Genomic DNA, 17,040 nt, shown 5'->3' on the forward strand with positions numbered 1-17,040 from the left:
CAGTTCTTATAGTGACGCTTGGTTCAGTACGTACTACGACTGGTCTGTACGATCACCCTGTAACCCGTACCAGAGTCATAGCCCGTGTACCGTCTGTGCACCCAATGAAGACCCGCCTATACCACTGGTATATCGTACGACGTGTATGCTCAGCCGATGAAAAGGCGCTGTGCGTAATCCAACGGGCCATAGAATGGTTTTGTGTGTGCTGCCGCAGATAAAGATCTGTTTTCTGATCCAAATAATAATAATGGTTGGAAAGGCGAACTATGCTTTTGCAGGAAGTTTTTAACTAGTTCTCGTGGAATACAAACACGGGACGACTCAAGCGTAGCAAGATACGTATATATGCAGACACAAATAGCCAATAACCAGATATGAAAAGATATGCATGGTTCTACATGACATGAGCGTTGTAGCCCCGTTTGCCCAGGGCACTTCAAGAGATATATTTGAGTTGGCCTGACCATGATTTCAGGACCAAGGGACAAACGGACAAACGGACAAACGAAAGTCCGCGGCCGGATGAAAAAAATGGATACAGCCAATTGGGGGGATGCGCCACCACTCCCTCTTACTACCATACTATAGAATAAACCTCATTACTATCACGTGATGGCTTCATGGTTTTGTGCTATGTGCCTGTCTCACTCTTAACTCAGAATTCGCCAGTGCACCAACCCTCCACTCAGTATCGACCCCTCCATCAGCACGCGGAGATGGCGCAAACACCCAATACACCAGTATAGACGAATTCAGGACCGGTCCGATCTTTCTGGTCTTTAGTTCAAGGGCACATACAGCCGTATTTGACCAGCCAGAAGCTGAGAACACGACTGGACTATTGACGGGGCCTGTCGAATATTCGTATCGAGAACCTCCCGAGGGCCAAACAATTGGTGGGATCGACCAGTAGAAGAGGCCCTAAACAAGTACCCGGTGGCCCATAGCATAGTCCTGCTTATGTACTCTCCCAGATGTCGCTATGTACGAGTGGGAACAATCCACCTCGGCATTGCATCCGATGTCAACTCGTAATAGTATCCCGCGTAGTGTAGACTGAAGTCTTTGTCGTTGTATGGAAAGACCTGTACCCATTTGCATTCCAACCGTAATTTACGTCAGCGGGTTCTTCCGACGATTCAGTTCCCTCACCAGTGCTTGCAGCTGGTCGGTTAGCGATTGCGCAAACACAAGAGCTATGATATTGTACTGATGGTCGCTGAATTGCTACATGGGGAAATCGGACACCACCGGGAAATCTGTTTGGAATGAAGACCCGGCGCAAAAGCACAAGACCACAATTTAAATAAAATCAGGACATCATATCTCGCATAAATTGCGACCAAACCCAATCTTTTTCCAGTTAATTTTTAGGGTGGACTAGAATGTATTCCTAATTGTCTTTACGTATGATGGCGCTGGTGGAATTCTCACTATCGAGTACTCTTGGCAATGAACCCTGGCAGCGGGATGGCACTAATGCTCGTATGGACGGCGATGCAAAGGGCATGCTTTATTGACGCGCACATGTACGCATGGTATGACCCGGTTGTTTGCAAATGGAACAGCAGCGCTTGATTTTCCCACTGCTGCTTCTATCATTGGCATCGACCTTCCTCTTGTGCGTGCTCCCTCCCCAAGACGAAGTGCCTTTCTTTTGCGGACAGTTAGTGGCCCAGTGACCGGGCTACGGGTAGCGAAAATATGGAATTCGAAGATGGATATATAAGTGACAGGCAACCAGTACAATTGCTTATGGATTGGATTACACTGCACTGCCTCGACACACCTGGTAGAACTATTTATCCACTCCGCCGAAGGCAGAACTACGTTTCAAAGTATCCCATAGCGTCACTGGGCACGGCAGTATCAAATACGTATTCTATCCGCTCGGTTCAAAACGTACGATTTCGCTAACTTGAAGTTGATATCTCATACCTGATTACAATTGAAGCACACCAAACTCGCCCCACCGCCATTATTGCCATAGCCGTTGCTGCCACCATCCATTCCTGCCCCGGCCTCGGGATTAACCCATTCGAAGAAGCCGCATCCTCTACTCGGTCCAAAAGGGCATGTCCAGAACCTCTTCCCTTTATTTGGGCCTTCTTTCTGGACAGTTCGCTCCGCGGTACTCACGAAGCATTTGCATTCAGGGGCGGTAGATGAAGCAGCCGTATTGTAGTTACCTTGCATATTGCTGTTATCGTTAGCATACGTATTGCCGTACATCCCGTTGCCGGTGTGCTGACCACCTCCATGGCTCGAGTGGTACATTGAGCCGCTCCCGTTGTGGCTGTGATTCTCCTTGACTTTCCACTCGAAGAAATCGCACCTGGCCCCTTCCCCTTTCCCACACCCGAAAAACTTCTTGCCAACATTAGCACCTTCTTTAGACACTGTCCGCTCAGCCGCTGGATTGCCACAGTCACACCGCGGGTGACTGTCTAAGGTGCTTTGTAGCAGAGCTCCTCGGTTGCTGTGGTTGGAGTTTTGCGAATAGTTTCCAGACGTATTGTTGGTGTGTGAGCTACTGCCGTAGTTCCCACCCCCGTGCCCTACATTGCCATTCATACCGCCACCGTCTGTATCACTCCACAAGAAGTACGAACACTTGGTCGCCTGTGGTTTGGCGCAAACGTAAAATTTCCGTCCCAAATTCGGCCCCGGTTTCTGCGTTGTGCGCTGTGTCGAGGGTTCGCCACAGTCACAACTGGGATTGCTGTCGTTCGATTGAATATTTCCGTGATTGCCGTAACCAGCGGTGTTGGTATTGCTGTTAGTGTAGCTGCTGCTACTGTTGGTCTGGTAGTTGAATGATTGGTAGTTGATTGTGTGTGTTGTTGGCTGTTGGTGATTGTAGGTACTATATGTATTGAAAGTGATGTTAGGGCTTCTGCCCATGTTCCTGTCGTTGCTAATTTGAAGATCCGGTGCCTGTAGAGGATATTAGCAAAGAAGAGAGCCTACAATGAATAACTCGCTGAAGCTCTACCAAAATCCAATATGGATTCAAGTAAGAAATTGAATCGAACTCGTTATCGTTCCTAGTTTATGTACAGCCAGATACCTGTTCGACAATCTGAGAGCAATGGTTAGATCCCCATAGAGAGATGATCGATACGCAATGCCAATTTCACACTTAGAATGAATGCCATAGTAACTCGATCATACAATGGAACACAAGCACGCGGCACTTACGTTTCCGCCGCCGGGTCGATTACTGCCACCACCTTGAAGTCCTTGGTCTGGACTTGGATCCAGGCATTCGAAAAACTTACATGTCTTAGTCAGGCATGTGTAGAAGACTCGTCCCTAGTAATGTACGCAACGGGACCAACTCAGTGTGAAAAAGAATACTTGCCCTGATAGAACCAATAGAAATGGGTTCGATTTTGATCTTTGAGTAAACTATGGAATATAATTTACCAATGCATGTATGTCACTTCGGAGGAGCCAGCTTGTGCATAAGACTACCAGAAATTGAGTTTGTTATTGTTGCGGAAGATTTTCCTAAAGTATACCATGCACCAATTTTTCAACTTTCACACCAAAACACATACGCATGTTTACATTTGATAGCACCGCACATGCCGGCGCCCAAGAGAGAAGAACGCTTCGCCGGAAAGAATACAGGGCAACTTGTGCAAAGGGCTGTCATTAATTGCGATAGTTATAGTATCAAACAGTCTCTTACTCGATAGTATTGTTTCGAACAAGGACCCCATTCACTATCTTCTGCTCACAAAACAAAACACAACAAAAAATGTAACCGTAGATAAACACACCTCACTCTTCGTTTTCAGCCGAACACTTGGTATGTTACAATCGCAATTCGGGGCGTCTGGTGTGATATCGTCCATCCATGCAAAGATGTCGCATCTATGATAGTATTTTCCCACATTTACCACATGTTAGTCTCAGTGCTTCGGGTGACAAAAAAACCAACCTCCAAGGACAAAAGAACCATACTCCAAGCAAGCCAAAAGATATCTCAAATACATCAGACATTGCGGTGCAAGCGCAATCAATCAACTACGGCTAAGAATCCGAATCCGAATCAATTGAAATATGCTGAAATCGACTCAGACAAGCAATATCAAAGCTGTTACTCGCCCTCAGATACGGTATGATGCACATGTGGCCATATAAATAGTATTATAAGCGTTGCAAGGATCGTCAATCCAGATCTTCTATCGACATCATACAATACCACATACTTGTTATCGGGTGGCCCTGCACAGCAGTAGAATTGCCGACCCGTGTTTGGTCCTTCTCTGGTGGTCGTCCGCACAATGCATTCACGATCACACGAGCACAAGGGGATGGCCGGTGCTGCCTCCTGATTCTGCATGGATCATAGTGTTATCAAGCAAAATGAATAGTCCCGAACAACTGCGATTTCCGTATTGAATCCCTGTGTATGCAACGCGACATGAAGTGCCACAGGTCTGCATATCTGAACACCCGACAACACAATACAACGGGCGAGTGATGTCTCGTGCTTTAACCACGCACAACGAGGATCATACAAACTTACCGGCGTGTGAGTTCGGTAGTTATGTCCAGAGTTCGAAGCACCAGCGTTGTTTTCATGGCTGCTATATGCAGGTCCCACATGTTCGCTATAGCTAGGCATCATGCGAGCGTTGCTATGGCCGGTAAACGAAACCTCCACACCGTCAAGAGCCTCGTTGAATAGGTCGTCTTCATCAGAGAAATCCGGAGCCTGCGCAGTCAATAAAGCGATGCTGAAATTAGGTTTTCAGCTGTATACACAAAAGAGCTCGGAGAAACGTACACCTATGGAGAACCATGCATTTGTACTTACGGGTGCACGTTTCTGTCAAGCCGATAATAATCAAATTTTCCTGTTGCTAAAATCACAATCCAGCAGCAATATAGTGGTGTACCATACCATTGCTAGAACTGGATTCAATTGACAGGTATAGTACCTGCACCGGATCCATAATAATTTCTCTCCTGCTCTGCCGAAAAGAGAACAAAGCTGGAATGCGCCCGCCCACCAATTGTCCTCGGTGATATATAGGACGAAAAACAAAGTACACCAAGTATAGCAAAATTTGACACGGGCCAGCAATAGAAACACGTTATCTGATAAATCCCCCGTCTTCGAATGGAGAGTGACAGCTGACACGTACCTTGTACGCTGAGGGGTTGTTAGCTGCCGTGTTGACCGCTGCCGTGTTGTTGACTGGGGGGTTATTTGTTGGGGCGATGCTGTCGAACAGCTCGTTGAGTGCGGCGTCGTCGTCGTCGTCGTCAGACGAGAGCAAATTTATGGTCTCGACAACACGTTTCGTGCCATTGGCTGCTTTGTTCTTAAAGTCAGTCGAAGTACTCAAGCTACTGTTTGTCCTGGCGTTCATATTTGTGCTAGTTCGAGTGCTTGCGTCTCTAGCGGTGTTTGAGTTGGTAGTCCTATGTGATTGTGCGGCATTTCGCCACTGGTCTAAATTGGTCTGTCTGAGTGGCACAGCAGCGCAAGTCGAAGGTGTACTAGAATCACTAGCCTCCGTTTTCCTATCCGTATGGATAAGTGATAATTTGGCGTGTCGGCTAGGTTTCCTCGCACCACCTAGTCCTGATTTAACTGCATCAGACCCGGATTTTTCATCTGTATTCGTCTCTGTACCTCTATTCGCATTGGCATTCGGCGCTACTCCGATTCCTTCTGCGTATTTACTGAGACTTAATTTACTTTGCCCGACCTTACCCTCTATCCATGCCCCTGGAACGTTGTTGCTCGTGCCTATCCTCGCGCCTACTTCAGTCCCGTTACCGTTACCCCGTGTTGTGCTTGGATGGGATTCTTGATTATTTCGGGCATTCTGGTTATTCTGCTGGTTCGTATAATGGTTCCGGTTGAAGTGTGCACTAGTATTCTGGTGCGTATTGGCTGAAGCCACATGACTCCCTCGACTGACACCGCTTGAGCCTCTCCCGCCTCCTGCAGAAAGATAGAAACAATACCTAAGAACCTGGCACGAACATATGTAGTTAGGTTAAACTATTAATTTTGAAGACGTGCTGTAAATTATGACCCTGCTAAAATAAAACTACAGGTATGGCTGTTCAAACAGGACACTAGTGAGTTTGGCAATGGTTAGAAAGTATGAAGCATGCATTGAAAGGTAGTATATATATGTAGGTGCGTTGGTGCAAAGAAACATTGAAATCTCAGTAAATGAGACTAATCAATCAACCATAGGCTGATAGTCTAGAGCCTCTAAAGGTTGAATTTTCTGAAACGTGTGCCCTTTTAGACGACACCCGCATACAATTATTTTATATGCGCACATAAACAAGGTTTTGTGTATGCTAGCTCGATGCACGCCGGTCAGTCCAATATATCAGAATCAAAATGTGCGTACTACTATGTAAATGTGTGTGTGACAGTACATGTGTATATATATTTGTATGTATATATCTAACTATACATATGTAAGTACATTCATACATGTATATATATTGAAAAACATCCTGAAACATACCGCGTCCAGGACCTGGGCCGGGGCCAGGAGGGGGTCCGGATCCGCCTCGCCCACTGCCCACCGAGCTAGCACCTCGACCACGACCAGCGCCACCTGAGAATTGGTACAACAACAGATAATAGGGAAGCTTAACCTTTATTTCGAGGGTGGAGAGTGAGGTAGTTTCTATTTCAGTTTGAGACAAAGAATTGGGGTAGATAGTTGACATGCAAAGGACGAGGATAGATATTATGCGTACGCTGGCACGCGCATACGACCGACGCATAGGTGATATTGAGATTCCTCGTGATGATGTAAGTCGAAACAAGTGCCTTATACAGTTTGGGGTGTACTCGTGCTGGACGATATTTGGACTGCGATGCATGTGTGCCCTTCGGTATATTCGACATACTGGATTTCTGATTTATCGACAACACGACACAGAAACGCAGTACTAAAAGATACAGCCCCAACTTCAGTAGTGAATGAGAATTTAGTACGAGCACAATTTTGGAGAACAAATTTGAGCGACACGTGAACGTATTCAAACAGTCCGATATCATCACAGTACGAGAGTTTGCACAATCACGCCTGTGAGGGTAGTCAACACTTACTATTCGCACTTCCTGGACCCCCGCCTCGACGTGTGCCTGGTAACGCCAAAAAAATGGAAATATAACGCAATTATGAGCTATATGAAATTCAAATTGTGAGGGAAATACAATTGACATGAGTTCCTATTGTTATGTACGCTCCATGCCGTAATTGCAGACGCTATCTCTTGGAGAAAGACTCAATATGCAAGCGTATAGCCAGATCATTAAACCGTAGATAGAATACTCAAACGCAATCAATGCAGCATCACATAACTACAATCATATTACCATTTTCTGATTTGATTAGGAACAAGAACGACCCCGCACTGCAAATAAACATACTGGGCAAGAATACACTGCTCAATGAAAAACATGTAAGATAACTATAAGCGCCCCGTCAAGATAGGACAACAACGCCATACTATTGAGAATAGACAGTCACCTGGAGGAGGAACGCCTGCTGGTCTACCGACAGTTTCCGATTGAAGTGCCTCGTCTAGTCTGTAGTCGCAGAATACACACCCCCTGTATTCCGGTCCCAGCCTAGGATCCATCTATACATAGGAACATACTACGATTAGCTCAAGTGGCATTTGCGCTACTGTACGACACGTTAACGATGACCATAGCGATTGAATTGCGCGTTTCGATACTTCAAATGAGTCACGATCTCGTGATGACTTCGAATGTATCTAGTCCCGCGCAGGCTAAACATAAGTTGGCTAGATATATGGTACTGATCCATCGTCAACTTTGATGTGTATTTAAACACTGATGAAGATTACAGGACATACCTCTCTGGCGAGGAACTTAACTTCGATCTGCTTCACTTCCCCGTGAGTTTCAGATGAACAATTGTTACATATTTGATTGGCAACGGTGATATTCGAAGCGACCTTCCCGAACCAAATCGTGTACTTGCAAGTGGGGTATCCCATACATGTGATGCGATATTTGTCGCTTTTCCCCTTACGCAGTGTCATTTGGGATCCACATCCTTGGCAGGTCCTCACCAGGGTGTCGGTTGGTAGACCTGTACAAACATGAGAACATATAGGGTTGAGTCGGCAATTAAGACAAAAGTAGTAAAAATCACTTCATTATCTGACAAGCTCAGCTAAACTTCATCGAGCATAGTATTTGATGTCGCGAAGTTTGCTTGATGCCGCTCGTATTTATTTTTTGTCGCTGACTTCAGTTTGTGCTATGGCAGCAACACGTATTGAATGGCATCGGTTGCCTGTGTTCTTGACTCTATAGCCAACGATACTTATCGGCAACACGTTGCTTCGGAATTCATACAAGATTTAACGCACATTGTCTTCGCAGAAAAGAGGTAAACGGTTGACATACCGTTATCGTCGCCTGCCGTGGGTCCAGGTGCTGGTTCGGTTTCGAAGAACTTTGAGACTGCATCTATAAACAGTTGCGTTTGTGTGTAGGCGGAAACAAAGATGTCCTTGTACTTGCCAGAATATTCGTTGCAGATATCAGCTTTCGTCTTGCGTGCCTGGCAGATATCCACCAAGGCGCGCTGTGGTTCAAGCATAAACAGTGTCCACAGATGATTTATTTAGTCCGTGATTTTCGCAGTGACCCCTTGGATACGATTGCTGGTCAATTTCCAATTAAAGGCCTCCAATTGAAGCAAAAGTGTCCCTCCCATCGTAGCCAGCATCAGAATAATTATATACCTTTACTACTTTATCCCACCTCTATTGCGATCATGCAGGGGTACACTCCGATAACGGATTTACTGTACATAACTGTTGTAGGGTGAATAATACATACCTCCATTTCGGCCCGCAGATGTGGTTTGGTCAACTGGAATCCCATCCGCGCATATGCTTCTTCGAGAGCCATGCCCAGGGAAGACGGGTAGAACAATCGATCGTCACCTTAATATTTAGTTCACAATATATCAGGTCAGCTCCTAGTTGCCAAGCCAAGTTCAAGCTCTGGCGGCTAAACTCGCAGAAAACATTGACTGCAATGGTGTTCAAATGATTGCTGCACGCGCCCAGTGGTATCCAGAGTGTATTTGAACAGGTATGCTAGGTTAAGTCGTAGGTGCCGACAACCAAGACAAGTTTAGGCCTCGTGGCACAAACCGCAGGACGCGATCCTGAGAAGACCAAAATCCACATAACTATTCAAGTTGTGCAATAACGGATGCTCAATTTGGGAGCAACAACCTGAAATGTGTACATTCAGTTTGGCAGTGCGCCACAATCTATATGCGCGATAGCAGCCTGTATAGAAAGTAGTGCATCTATATTTCGACGTAAATTCGAAAGTACTTTTGTAAATATCAGTAGGCATATATTGGCGAATGAACTGCGTTAAACAGTCACAAAAGTTTCTAAAGTTATGACCTTGCTGCCTTAACTCCTAGACTAAAACAAACACTTACGACTAATCTAAATCCAAAAACAGACAGACACGATTTACCTTGTAGTGCGTACTGTCGTCGTAAGATATTCGCTATGTGTTCTGGCATGGTAGCGTCGGTACCGATACCATTCTCATCCATGAGTGTGATCAGCTCTGCTTCGCTCAGCATCTTCGGTGCCTCTGTGGCACCTTCCACAATATCCAAGAAGCTGGGGGTGAATTGCTGCCCTGGAAAGAACCCGAACTAGAATTATTACTAGTTAGCAATTGGCTAGAAATGAAGTGCATATGATACCGCTACCATCGGCTTAGCACGCTGACAGCCAGTTTGTCGCGGTCTATCAAGTGGCAGATATTTGGAAGAGGCGACCACAGGTCCATGCCGTAACCTATGACTAGAGTGAGGAACACTTTAATTCTGCGAGCTGTTGTCTCTTCAGTTTTGCATCTCGTATGCATGACACTAACAAAGCAGTATAGTTAGCTACCTTCTTGATTGAATACGCATTATAGTCAGAGACTGAACTGCAGATCTTTATATGAAATCCCCTACCTCAAAAAGAAGTTCAATTTTTGCGCCCTTGATGCGACTACGTCTCGGATACATACATTATGCCCAAGTAAGATTGAACGCCTCACAACTACCGCAGCTATAGATCGCTGGCGAGGAGACAAAACTCACCTTCCTCAAAGTGCGGGATAGTCTTTGCATTCCATTTTTCATATGGATACACTAGGTACCAGTTGAGTGCATGTATAACGAGTCCCTTGCATGTGAACTTCTCATTGCCCATCGCGGCCGTTACAGTTGTCTCGAACCCGAGCGCCATCTGCGAGCAGACTGCCAGGAAGTGTCGGGTGATGAGCTCGAAGATCAGCGCTTCCTGTGGGATTCGACAAGTGAGCGCTTTGTAATTCACAGATACGCGTGGATAAATATCCTAAACTGACAGTTGGTATCACCTGGCAAGAACTAAAACAAATGTGGTAGACATCTCGCGGTGAAGCGCTACAGCAACTGCCGCGGGTGGTTTGGAGCGGTTTGGCGTCCCTTCCAGTCACCTCCAAGTGATGTGAAGGCCTGGGAGACTCAGTAAGCCCAATGGCGTACCCTTACCATGCTTTAGTTAACGAAGTAGGCACGTGCTTTATCCGGATTTCACATTCAAGATGCCTGATTTTCAATCTACAGATAATCATGTAACTAATATATACTTACTTAAATCTAACATGCCCGAAGGTATTTCTGAAAGGACTGACTTGACATACAGCACGCCTGAAGCTACATCTGAAATAACTGACTTGACATAACAACATACCTGGATTTACATCTAAGATACCCGATAAACAATCTTTCACGCCTGAGTTTACATCTCACTATCTGACACTTACATCTAACTACACTGGAATTGCATTTGACGTACTATACTTCATAACTCACATACCTGTCCTTCAAGATTCCGTCCATCTTTAGTAGGGTGAATCGGGGGATGTGACTGGTCATTGTGTGTACCCTGTCGTGGCCTGATCGGCGGTGCGTCTTGTGCGAGTAGGTTGCGCGCAAATTGACCCCATTGTGGATGCTCAGTCTAGCCGAATAGTATGAAGAAAAACGTTGGTTTATGCAAAATAAATTACATCATAATTTTAATTAATGCAAGCCCGAATGCCGGAGAATAGATCATATCTTCTCTAAGCGAAGCTTGTGCAAATAGAGTGCGCGAAGCGTCCCTCATCACGGCTATGATTCCAGTGATACTTTACCCAACGAATAGTCCGTAAAGGGATATACCTGTTGTTGGATTATCGCTGGTAAATCCATGCTCGATAGGAATTGGTCAGTCTCGGTACGCGGGTAAGATATGTATCCCTCCATGTACAACTTCTCCGCAAGTTGCATACACCGATTGGAATCGATAAACAGCTTTCTCGACACGAGTTTGCACATCTCAACAGTTGTTAGCGGTAGCGGTGTCCATCTCTTCTTCTCTTTACCTTCTATCTTCACCACCTCCGCCACGCGTGCATGTCGACACTCTAACAGATATTGCTCGACCTGCTCTTTGTCAAACAGACGGTTCCGTGCCCACAGAAACTATGCATTGTAGTAGATCAGCGGTGAGGGAAGTGCAGTACCTGCAAGGTTCTTTCGTGCTGCGCCCGGACATTGAAAACATAAAGCGCGAAGAATAATTTGCACATCCGGGCCAACATAAATATGTAAGATGACCCGAACAGAGATGACTCATAGGCCTACCACCCTCGAGCGCAATCAGAAAGCACCCAAAACTACGGCCACAGCACCATTGCACTGCTCCTCTTCGTGGAGTGATCGCGTCACGAGCACGCACACCGGACGAGAAACAGATGACTATGTATATATATCCAGGCCTCAGGATCGAACTTTCAAATCAATGATATACATCGCAAACACGGGCGTGAACTTGAGAGTAACACCAGCCTGTAAACAACTAAAACACCTTCACAATCTGGTTGGCATCCTCAGCACACTCAATGATGTACATCACAAAAACAGCCAGAAACTTGAAACTGACACCAGTCTTCTGTTACCAACTAACACACCTTCACAGCCTGGTTGCCATCCTCAGTACACTCAATGATGTACATCATAAAACAGCCAGAAACTTGAGACTGACACCAGTCTTCTGTTACCAACTAACACACCTTCACAGCCTGGTTGCAATACTCAGCACACTCAATGATGTACTTCACAAAAACAGCCAGAAACTTGAGACTGACACCAGTCTTCTGTTACCAACTAACACACCTTCACAATCTGGTTGCCATCCTCAGCACCGGCCGTGTACTGCATGTCGATCTTCCAGAACGCCTCACTTACGAAGGCCTCCACCTTACAATACTGATCAATGACAAACCCAAGCGTGGGGAATTGACAGGGCCCTGCTTGTCGGATAGCACCGAGCGTGTGGGAGCAGAGAAAAGGCGATTAGAACCAGCCAACGAGCATCTAGCAGCAGTAGGTCGGTGTTGAGAAACAGTGTTCGAGCGAGTCTCCAGGAATAGTGAACAGTGTGTGGATTTGGAAGCAATACGCGAGTGCAACAGGTAGACAGCAAGCGAATAGAAGCTCTAGGCATTGACCAGGCCTGGATTTCGATATGGTTTTAGACTGGTATAAAGCTTGCCCGTGGTGCTCATGTGGTGAGGAGAAAATCTTTGGCTAGGGTGCATTGTGTGAATTCGGGAATAAGGCCTACGTGCCAGGTTGCAATATACTTTGTCATCTACGACAGGATTTTCAATTCCACAGCAGATATAGATATGACAGCACACGAAAGTGAAACAGCACACACATAATGTACTTGAAAGCCGCACGCACCTGTATACCACAACTGAACAAGCAAGGCACATCCATGCCATACATGAAAGGAAATTACACGTCCATACCGTAACTGATGATCTTCTCGTGTAGATCTGCAAATCTCGGCTGCAAACATAGCGTCTGCATGCGCGTGAACGCTGCCCCCACACGCAAGTCCAGTTCTGATCTCGCATCCACAGCGTCGCTTTCGTGTTGATTGACTGGTCTAAGCGTGTTACACGCCTTGATAAGCTCACCGTGTGTAACCGCACTGAACTGTGCACGTAACACCCGCAGACCTCTGTTAGCACTCAGACATATATCTCGTATCTCGCATGCTATATTCTCCCCTTCCCTATCGCAGTCAGTCCACAGTACTAGCCAATCGCTCTGTCTAGACTCTCTGATCAACGTTTTCTCGATGTTCTCCATTTCAGCCTTAACGCGTTTGTCGACATTAGCTGTGAACAGGACCGCCGGTGATACCGACGCCCATGACTTGTATGCAAGCGGAAACGCATGCTCCATCACATGCCCCGATACAGACGTCATCTTCACATGACACATCTCTCCAAGCATGTTGCATTGATACTCGTAGATTTTGTTGTACACAGAAAGACCATTGCGTACATTATAACCTCGTCCAATGATCTGAGACACTCCTTTGGCGACCGAAGGCTTCTCAGCCACACATAGCACACGTGGTGGTCCTTGTCGTCGCGGCATGGTTGTGAGATGAGTACACTGTCAACTACGAGAAAACGCACCGATTGTTTTTCAGGTGCAAGCGCAGCATACCTATCATACGAAAATTTCGAAAATAATGTGGTTCTAAAATATGCATATACTTTGATTGTAAGATTACCGCACGTCTGCTGACTTTTCTGGCAGGTTGACCGCTATAAGAATAATTCACTGTAGCCCCCCTTTCGCATCGAACATCCTCCAGATCTCGGCGCAAAAATCGAAAACATATAGCTAATTTTATATAGGCGAAGAGTGGCTAAGATGGATTGCGTTCTATGGTCTCAGCAAGAGTTTCGGCATAGCCATTACCATAGGCCTATCTCACCAAGCGATTACGAGAGGACTTGCAACTCATATTATATAGTCAGACGGAACCAAACCGTTGATTATTATGCCGATGTATCCGTCGGCGTCCCATCACTGACCCTATCTGTGGCGACTCCCAACAAAAATATCTCTCAAATATGTAGCGCGTCAAATTTTAAGTCCAATCGAAATTGCAAACCGCCTCTCCCGAAATTTTGATGTACCCATTTGTAGCCCTCGCCCCTCGGCCCTTTGTATGTCATAAACAAATATATTTAATTCAAAGGGCCATGATGTATTATTATATTTTATAAAATATTTCCACCACACCCACAGCATTCTAAAATCTAAATTGAACAACCGTATGTACCAACATAGCCTTCTAAATGTAGCATTGATACCAAAAAGTTTATATATATATATATATATAAACACTCTGCTCTGGAGAGAGAGAAAATAATCATCATCCTTCTACTTCCGGGAATCGATATTTTCAGAGAGAGCCGTTTCCTCGAGAGGGTCACGGTTTTTATCGTTTGATGTGGTATCACATATAAAGGCTATAAAAGCCTCCACACATCACCAAATTTACTCCTATATTCCTACATAATTTTTTTTGCAATACAGGGTGCGGGTAGCTTCCTAAAAAAAATCCGAAGGCTATTTGTATATGCTTTCAGGTCTCTATGGTGCAAATCATATAATATAGGAATATTGTGTAGGAATATAGGGGTACGGGTAGCCTCCTAGAAAAATACTAGGCTATTTGTATGTTTTGGTTCTTCTGACGTGAATATCAAAATGATTATCATGTAAACAATCTGAAGCCTATTCTTTTAATAGTACAAGTCCTGCTATATGTGTTACAGTTTATTGTATTTGTACTACACGTATCTTCCCTCGGCATCCATTTTGTGTGTGCGTAGGTGAACCGTCAAACTGCCGCTTGCCTGATAGCTCATAGAGCATCCTTCCACGGGACAGGGAAAGGGGTAATTCGCTGTGTGGCGATAGTAATGTTTCTTAAGATCGCTCGGTCTGGAAAAGGTTTTCCCGCAATTCGGCCAGCTACATACCGTCAAGAGCTTCTCTTCATTGCTGGGCCGTGTAGTGTAGCTCTGCACGGGTTGTGGAGGCGAGGGGGGCTGTGGGGAGGTCACTTTGATACTTGTAACCTTGGTAAGTGCTTCTAAATCCTTCTCATACGCCTGCTCGTCCACTGTATACTGGTCTTCCGAAAAATACGGCTCTACAGTAAACCATCGGTCTTCTGAATCCTCTTGGTCCTCCTTCATGTGTTCCCCGTCAGCCTCATTTGTCAAGGACGAGCTCGGCAGCGCGTTGGCGCGTTTCTCTCGCTTGCGTGCCCGTGACCGTGAGCGATTCTCGCGCTTGTGATCTCGTTTGGATTTTATTTTCCTTGCTCCAAGTCCATCACACGACCTCACATGCTGGCTGAGATTAACTGGTCGCGTAAACAGCCTGTTACATCTATTACAGGCGAGCTTTGCACTCACGCTCTTCTTATTCGGTCTCTCGTCAGCTTCCGCAAAATCGCACACGCGAGAATGAATCTTCAAGTCGGACATGGTGCCGAATTTCTTCTCGCATCCAGTATTCGAACAACTATGTTTAAGCAAGGACACTAGTTGTGGACTTCCCGGTCGACTCGACAGAGGTTCCTCCGCATCATTCACCACAACATCCGAATTTGAGTGTATGCGACCGTTGCGCAAGCTCCTGGCGGTATCTTCATTGTCGTTTGCGTGGTCCACTGCACCGGCGTTCGTTTCAGCCACTGTGTGATTCGTTTCGGCCACTATGTGATTCGTTTGCCCATCCACATCATTCGTGCTAATTAAACGGCTCCTCGGTGCCACATTATACCTGTATGCACGCCTGGCCTTCCGGGACCTCCCACCCGCGACATTGGCTGTGTGCACACCGTCCGCCTCAGCCCCCACCAGATCAGTTTTTAGTTTGCTCAGCAACCGTGTTTGTGCAATGTTATTGCCACGTTCCTTCCTAGTGAGCCCATCCCTCGCTTCTGCCATTGGCGCCCAATTTGTCGCGTGCGAGACCGCGTGGCTAATAATCTGCGGCCCAGTTTTATGCGTCTTACCACAGCATGTCCAAGTACTCATGACCCAGTGCTCCGCGCCTTTGACGTGCTTGTGTCTTGAACTCTCACTCAATCGATTGTCGCTATTCTCTTTCGGCAGCTGGGTACGTCGGTCGGCGTCGCTCATAGGTGATGCCAAACCGTCCTCGCGCCGCCGCATGACGGTAGCAGACGTATAAGCTCCGTCAAAATCTATCAAGTCTGGTGGACCATCCGAAGTTTCGTCACCAGGTGCAATCTCTTCCTCTTTATCAGATAGGAACATCTCCCGATCTGTTTGTTCATGCACGTTTCTTCGTGTTTTGTCAGTAGCCGCCTGAGTATCCGCTATACTGTCACCTACATTGTCTTGCTGCAGCCGTTCTGTGTCTGAGCCTCTGCCTGGCTCCGAACTCATATCTCTCTCGCCATTCCGATTTCGTGCGATAGCAGCCAACTTCTGTTGCAGTACACTCGGCTCGTCTAAATCACTACCTCTTTGATAGGTTTGCCCTTCTAGATTGTCGCGCGACTCATTCGGTTGTACGTATGCCTCGTTTTGAGGTGATCCATATTCTTCCTTGCTATCTTGTGAACGACCACAATGCACGGGATCGTATCGGTGCACCTCATTCCAGTGATACGACTGTGTGCAAAGACCGGATGCGTTGTCAGAATACTATGGCGTAAAGGTCACAAGAGTCGAAAATATAGATAAAGGACTTAAAGATACCAAGGGACGCAATTCATATTCTCTTGGTATTGATAAGGGTTGCAATCCAGTTCGATCAACAAACTCTTTACGCAACATAAGCAAATTTCGACAATACTTTGCATTTCGTCTCCCTCCATCAACCATTAAAATTTCTTCTATACTCAATGTCGAATATATACTATCTAAATATACATATAAATCTATATATATATATATATAAATATATTCATATATATTACATGTATATATATATATATATATATATATATATATAGTATATATATATAGTGTGTGTGTGTGTATAGTATGTGGTATAGTATATATAGTAAATATGTATGTAT

The 17,040-nt window shown here is 45.7% G+C and overlaps 2 protein-coding genes across 2 annotated transcripts in view; both read right to left on the minus strand.

Moving 5' to 3' along the window:
- Window positions 1-203: 203 nt before the first annotated feature.
- SARC_05050 (hypothetical protein) lies at window positions 204-13,921 on the minus strand. The gene is made up of 19 exons (XM_014301100.1): window positions 12,917-13,921; window positions 12,276-12,409; window positions 11,280-11,582; window positions 10,933-11,076; window positions 10,170-10,371; window positions 9,545-9,715; window positions 8,885-8,991; window positions 8,447-8,627; window positions 7,888-8,126; window positions 7,536-7,647; window positions 7,112-7,147; window positions 6,519-6,611; window positions 5,166-5,974; window positions 4,544-4,732; window positions 4,224-4,351; window positions 3,792-3,885; window positions 3,205-3,318; window positions 1,942-2,940; window positions 204-1,690 (listed from the first exon to the last, which is right to left on the minus strand). The coding sequence occupies exons 1-19, from the start codon at window positions 13,554-13,556 to the stop codon at window positions 1,517-1,519; spliced, it is 4,869 nt and encodes a 1,622-aa protein (XP_014156575.1). The 5' UTR covers window positions 13,557-13,921; the 3' UTR covers window positions 204-1,516.
- A 780-nt stretch (window positions 13,922-14,701) lies between these two features.
- Window positions 14,702-17,040, minus strand: part of SARC_05051 (hypothetical protein) — a 3,048-nt gene continuing 709 nt past the window's right edge. Inside the window, exon 2 of the mRNA XM_014301101.1 lies at window positions 14,702-16,663. Coding sequence (XP_014156576.1) covers window positions 14,768-16,663 — 1,896 coding nt within the window. The 3' untranslated portion in view covers window positions 14,702-14,767. The remainder of the gene's footprint in view (window positions 16,664-17,040) is intronic.

This window comes from Sphaeroforma arctica (genome assembly GCF_001186125.1).
Source record: "Sphaeroforma arctica JP610 unplaced genomic scaffold supercont1.308, whole genome shotgun sequence".
Classification (NCBI taxonomy): Eukaryota; class Ichthyosporea; order Ichthyophonida; genus Sphaeroforma; species Sphaeroforma arctica.

What these genes read in the sequence shown, in the direction of transcription:
- SARC_05050 (XM_014301100.1), bottom strand. Translation starts at nt 13,556, where the DNA reads ATGCCGCGACGACAAGGACCACCACGTGTGCTATGTGTGGCTGAGAAG. An exon ending in GGGTCCAGGAAGTGCGAATA is followed by an intron (nt 6,612 to 7,111) that starts GTAAGTGTTGAC and finishes ACCAATTCTCAG; the next exon opens with GTGGCGCTGGTCGTGGTCGA. An exon ending in GCAGGGCCACCCGATAACAA is followed by an intron (nt 3,886 to 4,223) that starts GTATGTGGTATT and finishes ATACTATCATAG; the next exon opens with ATGCGACATCTTTGCATGGA.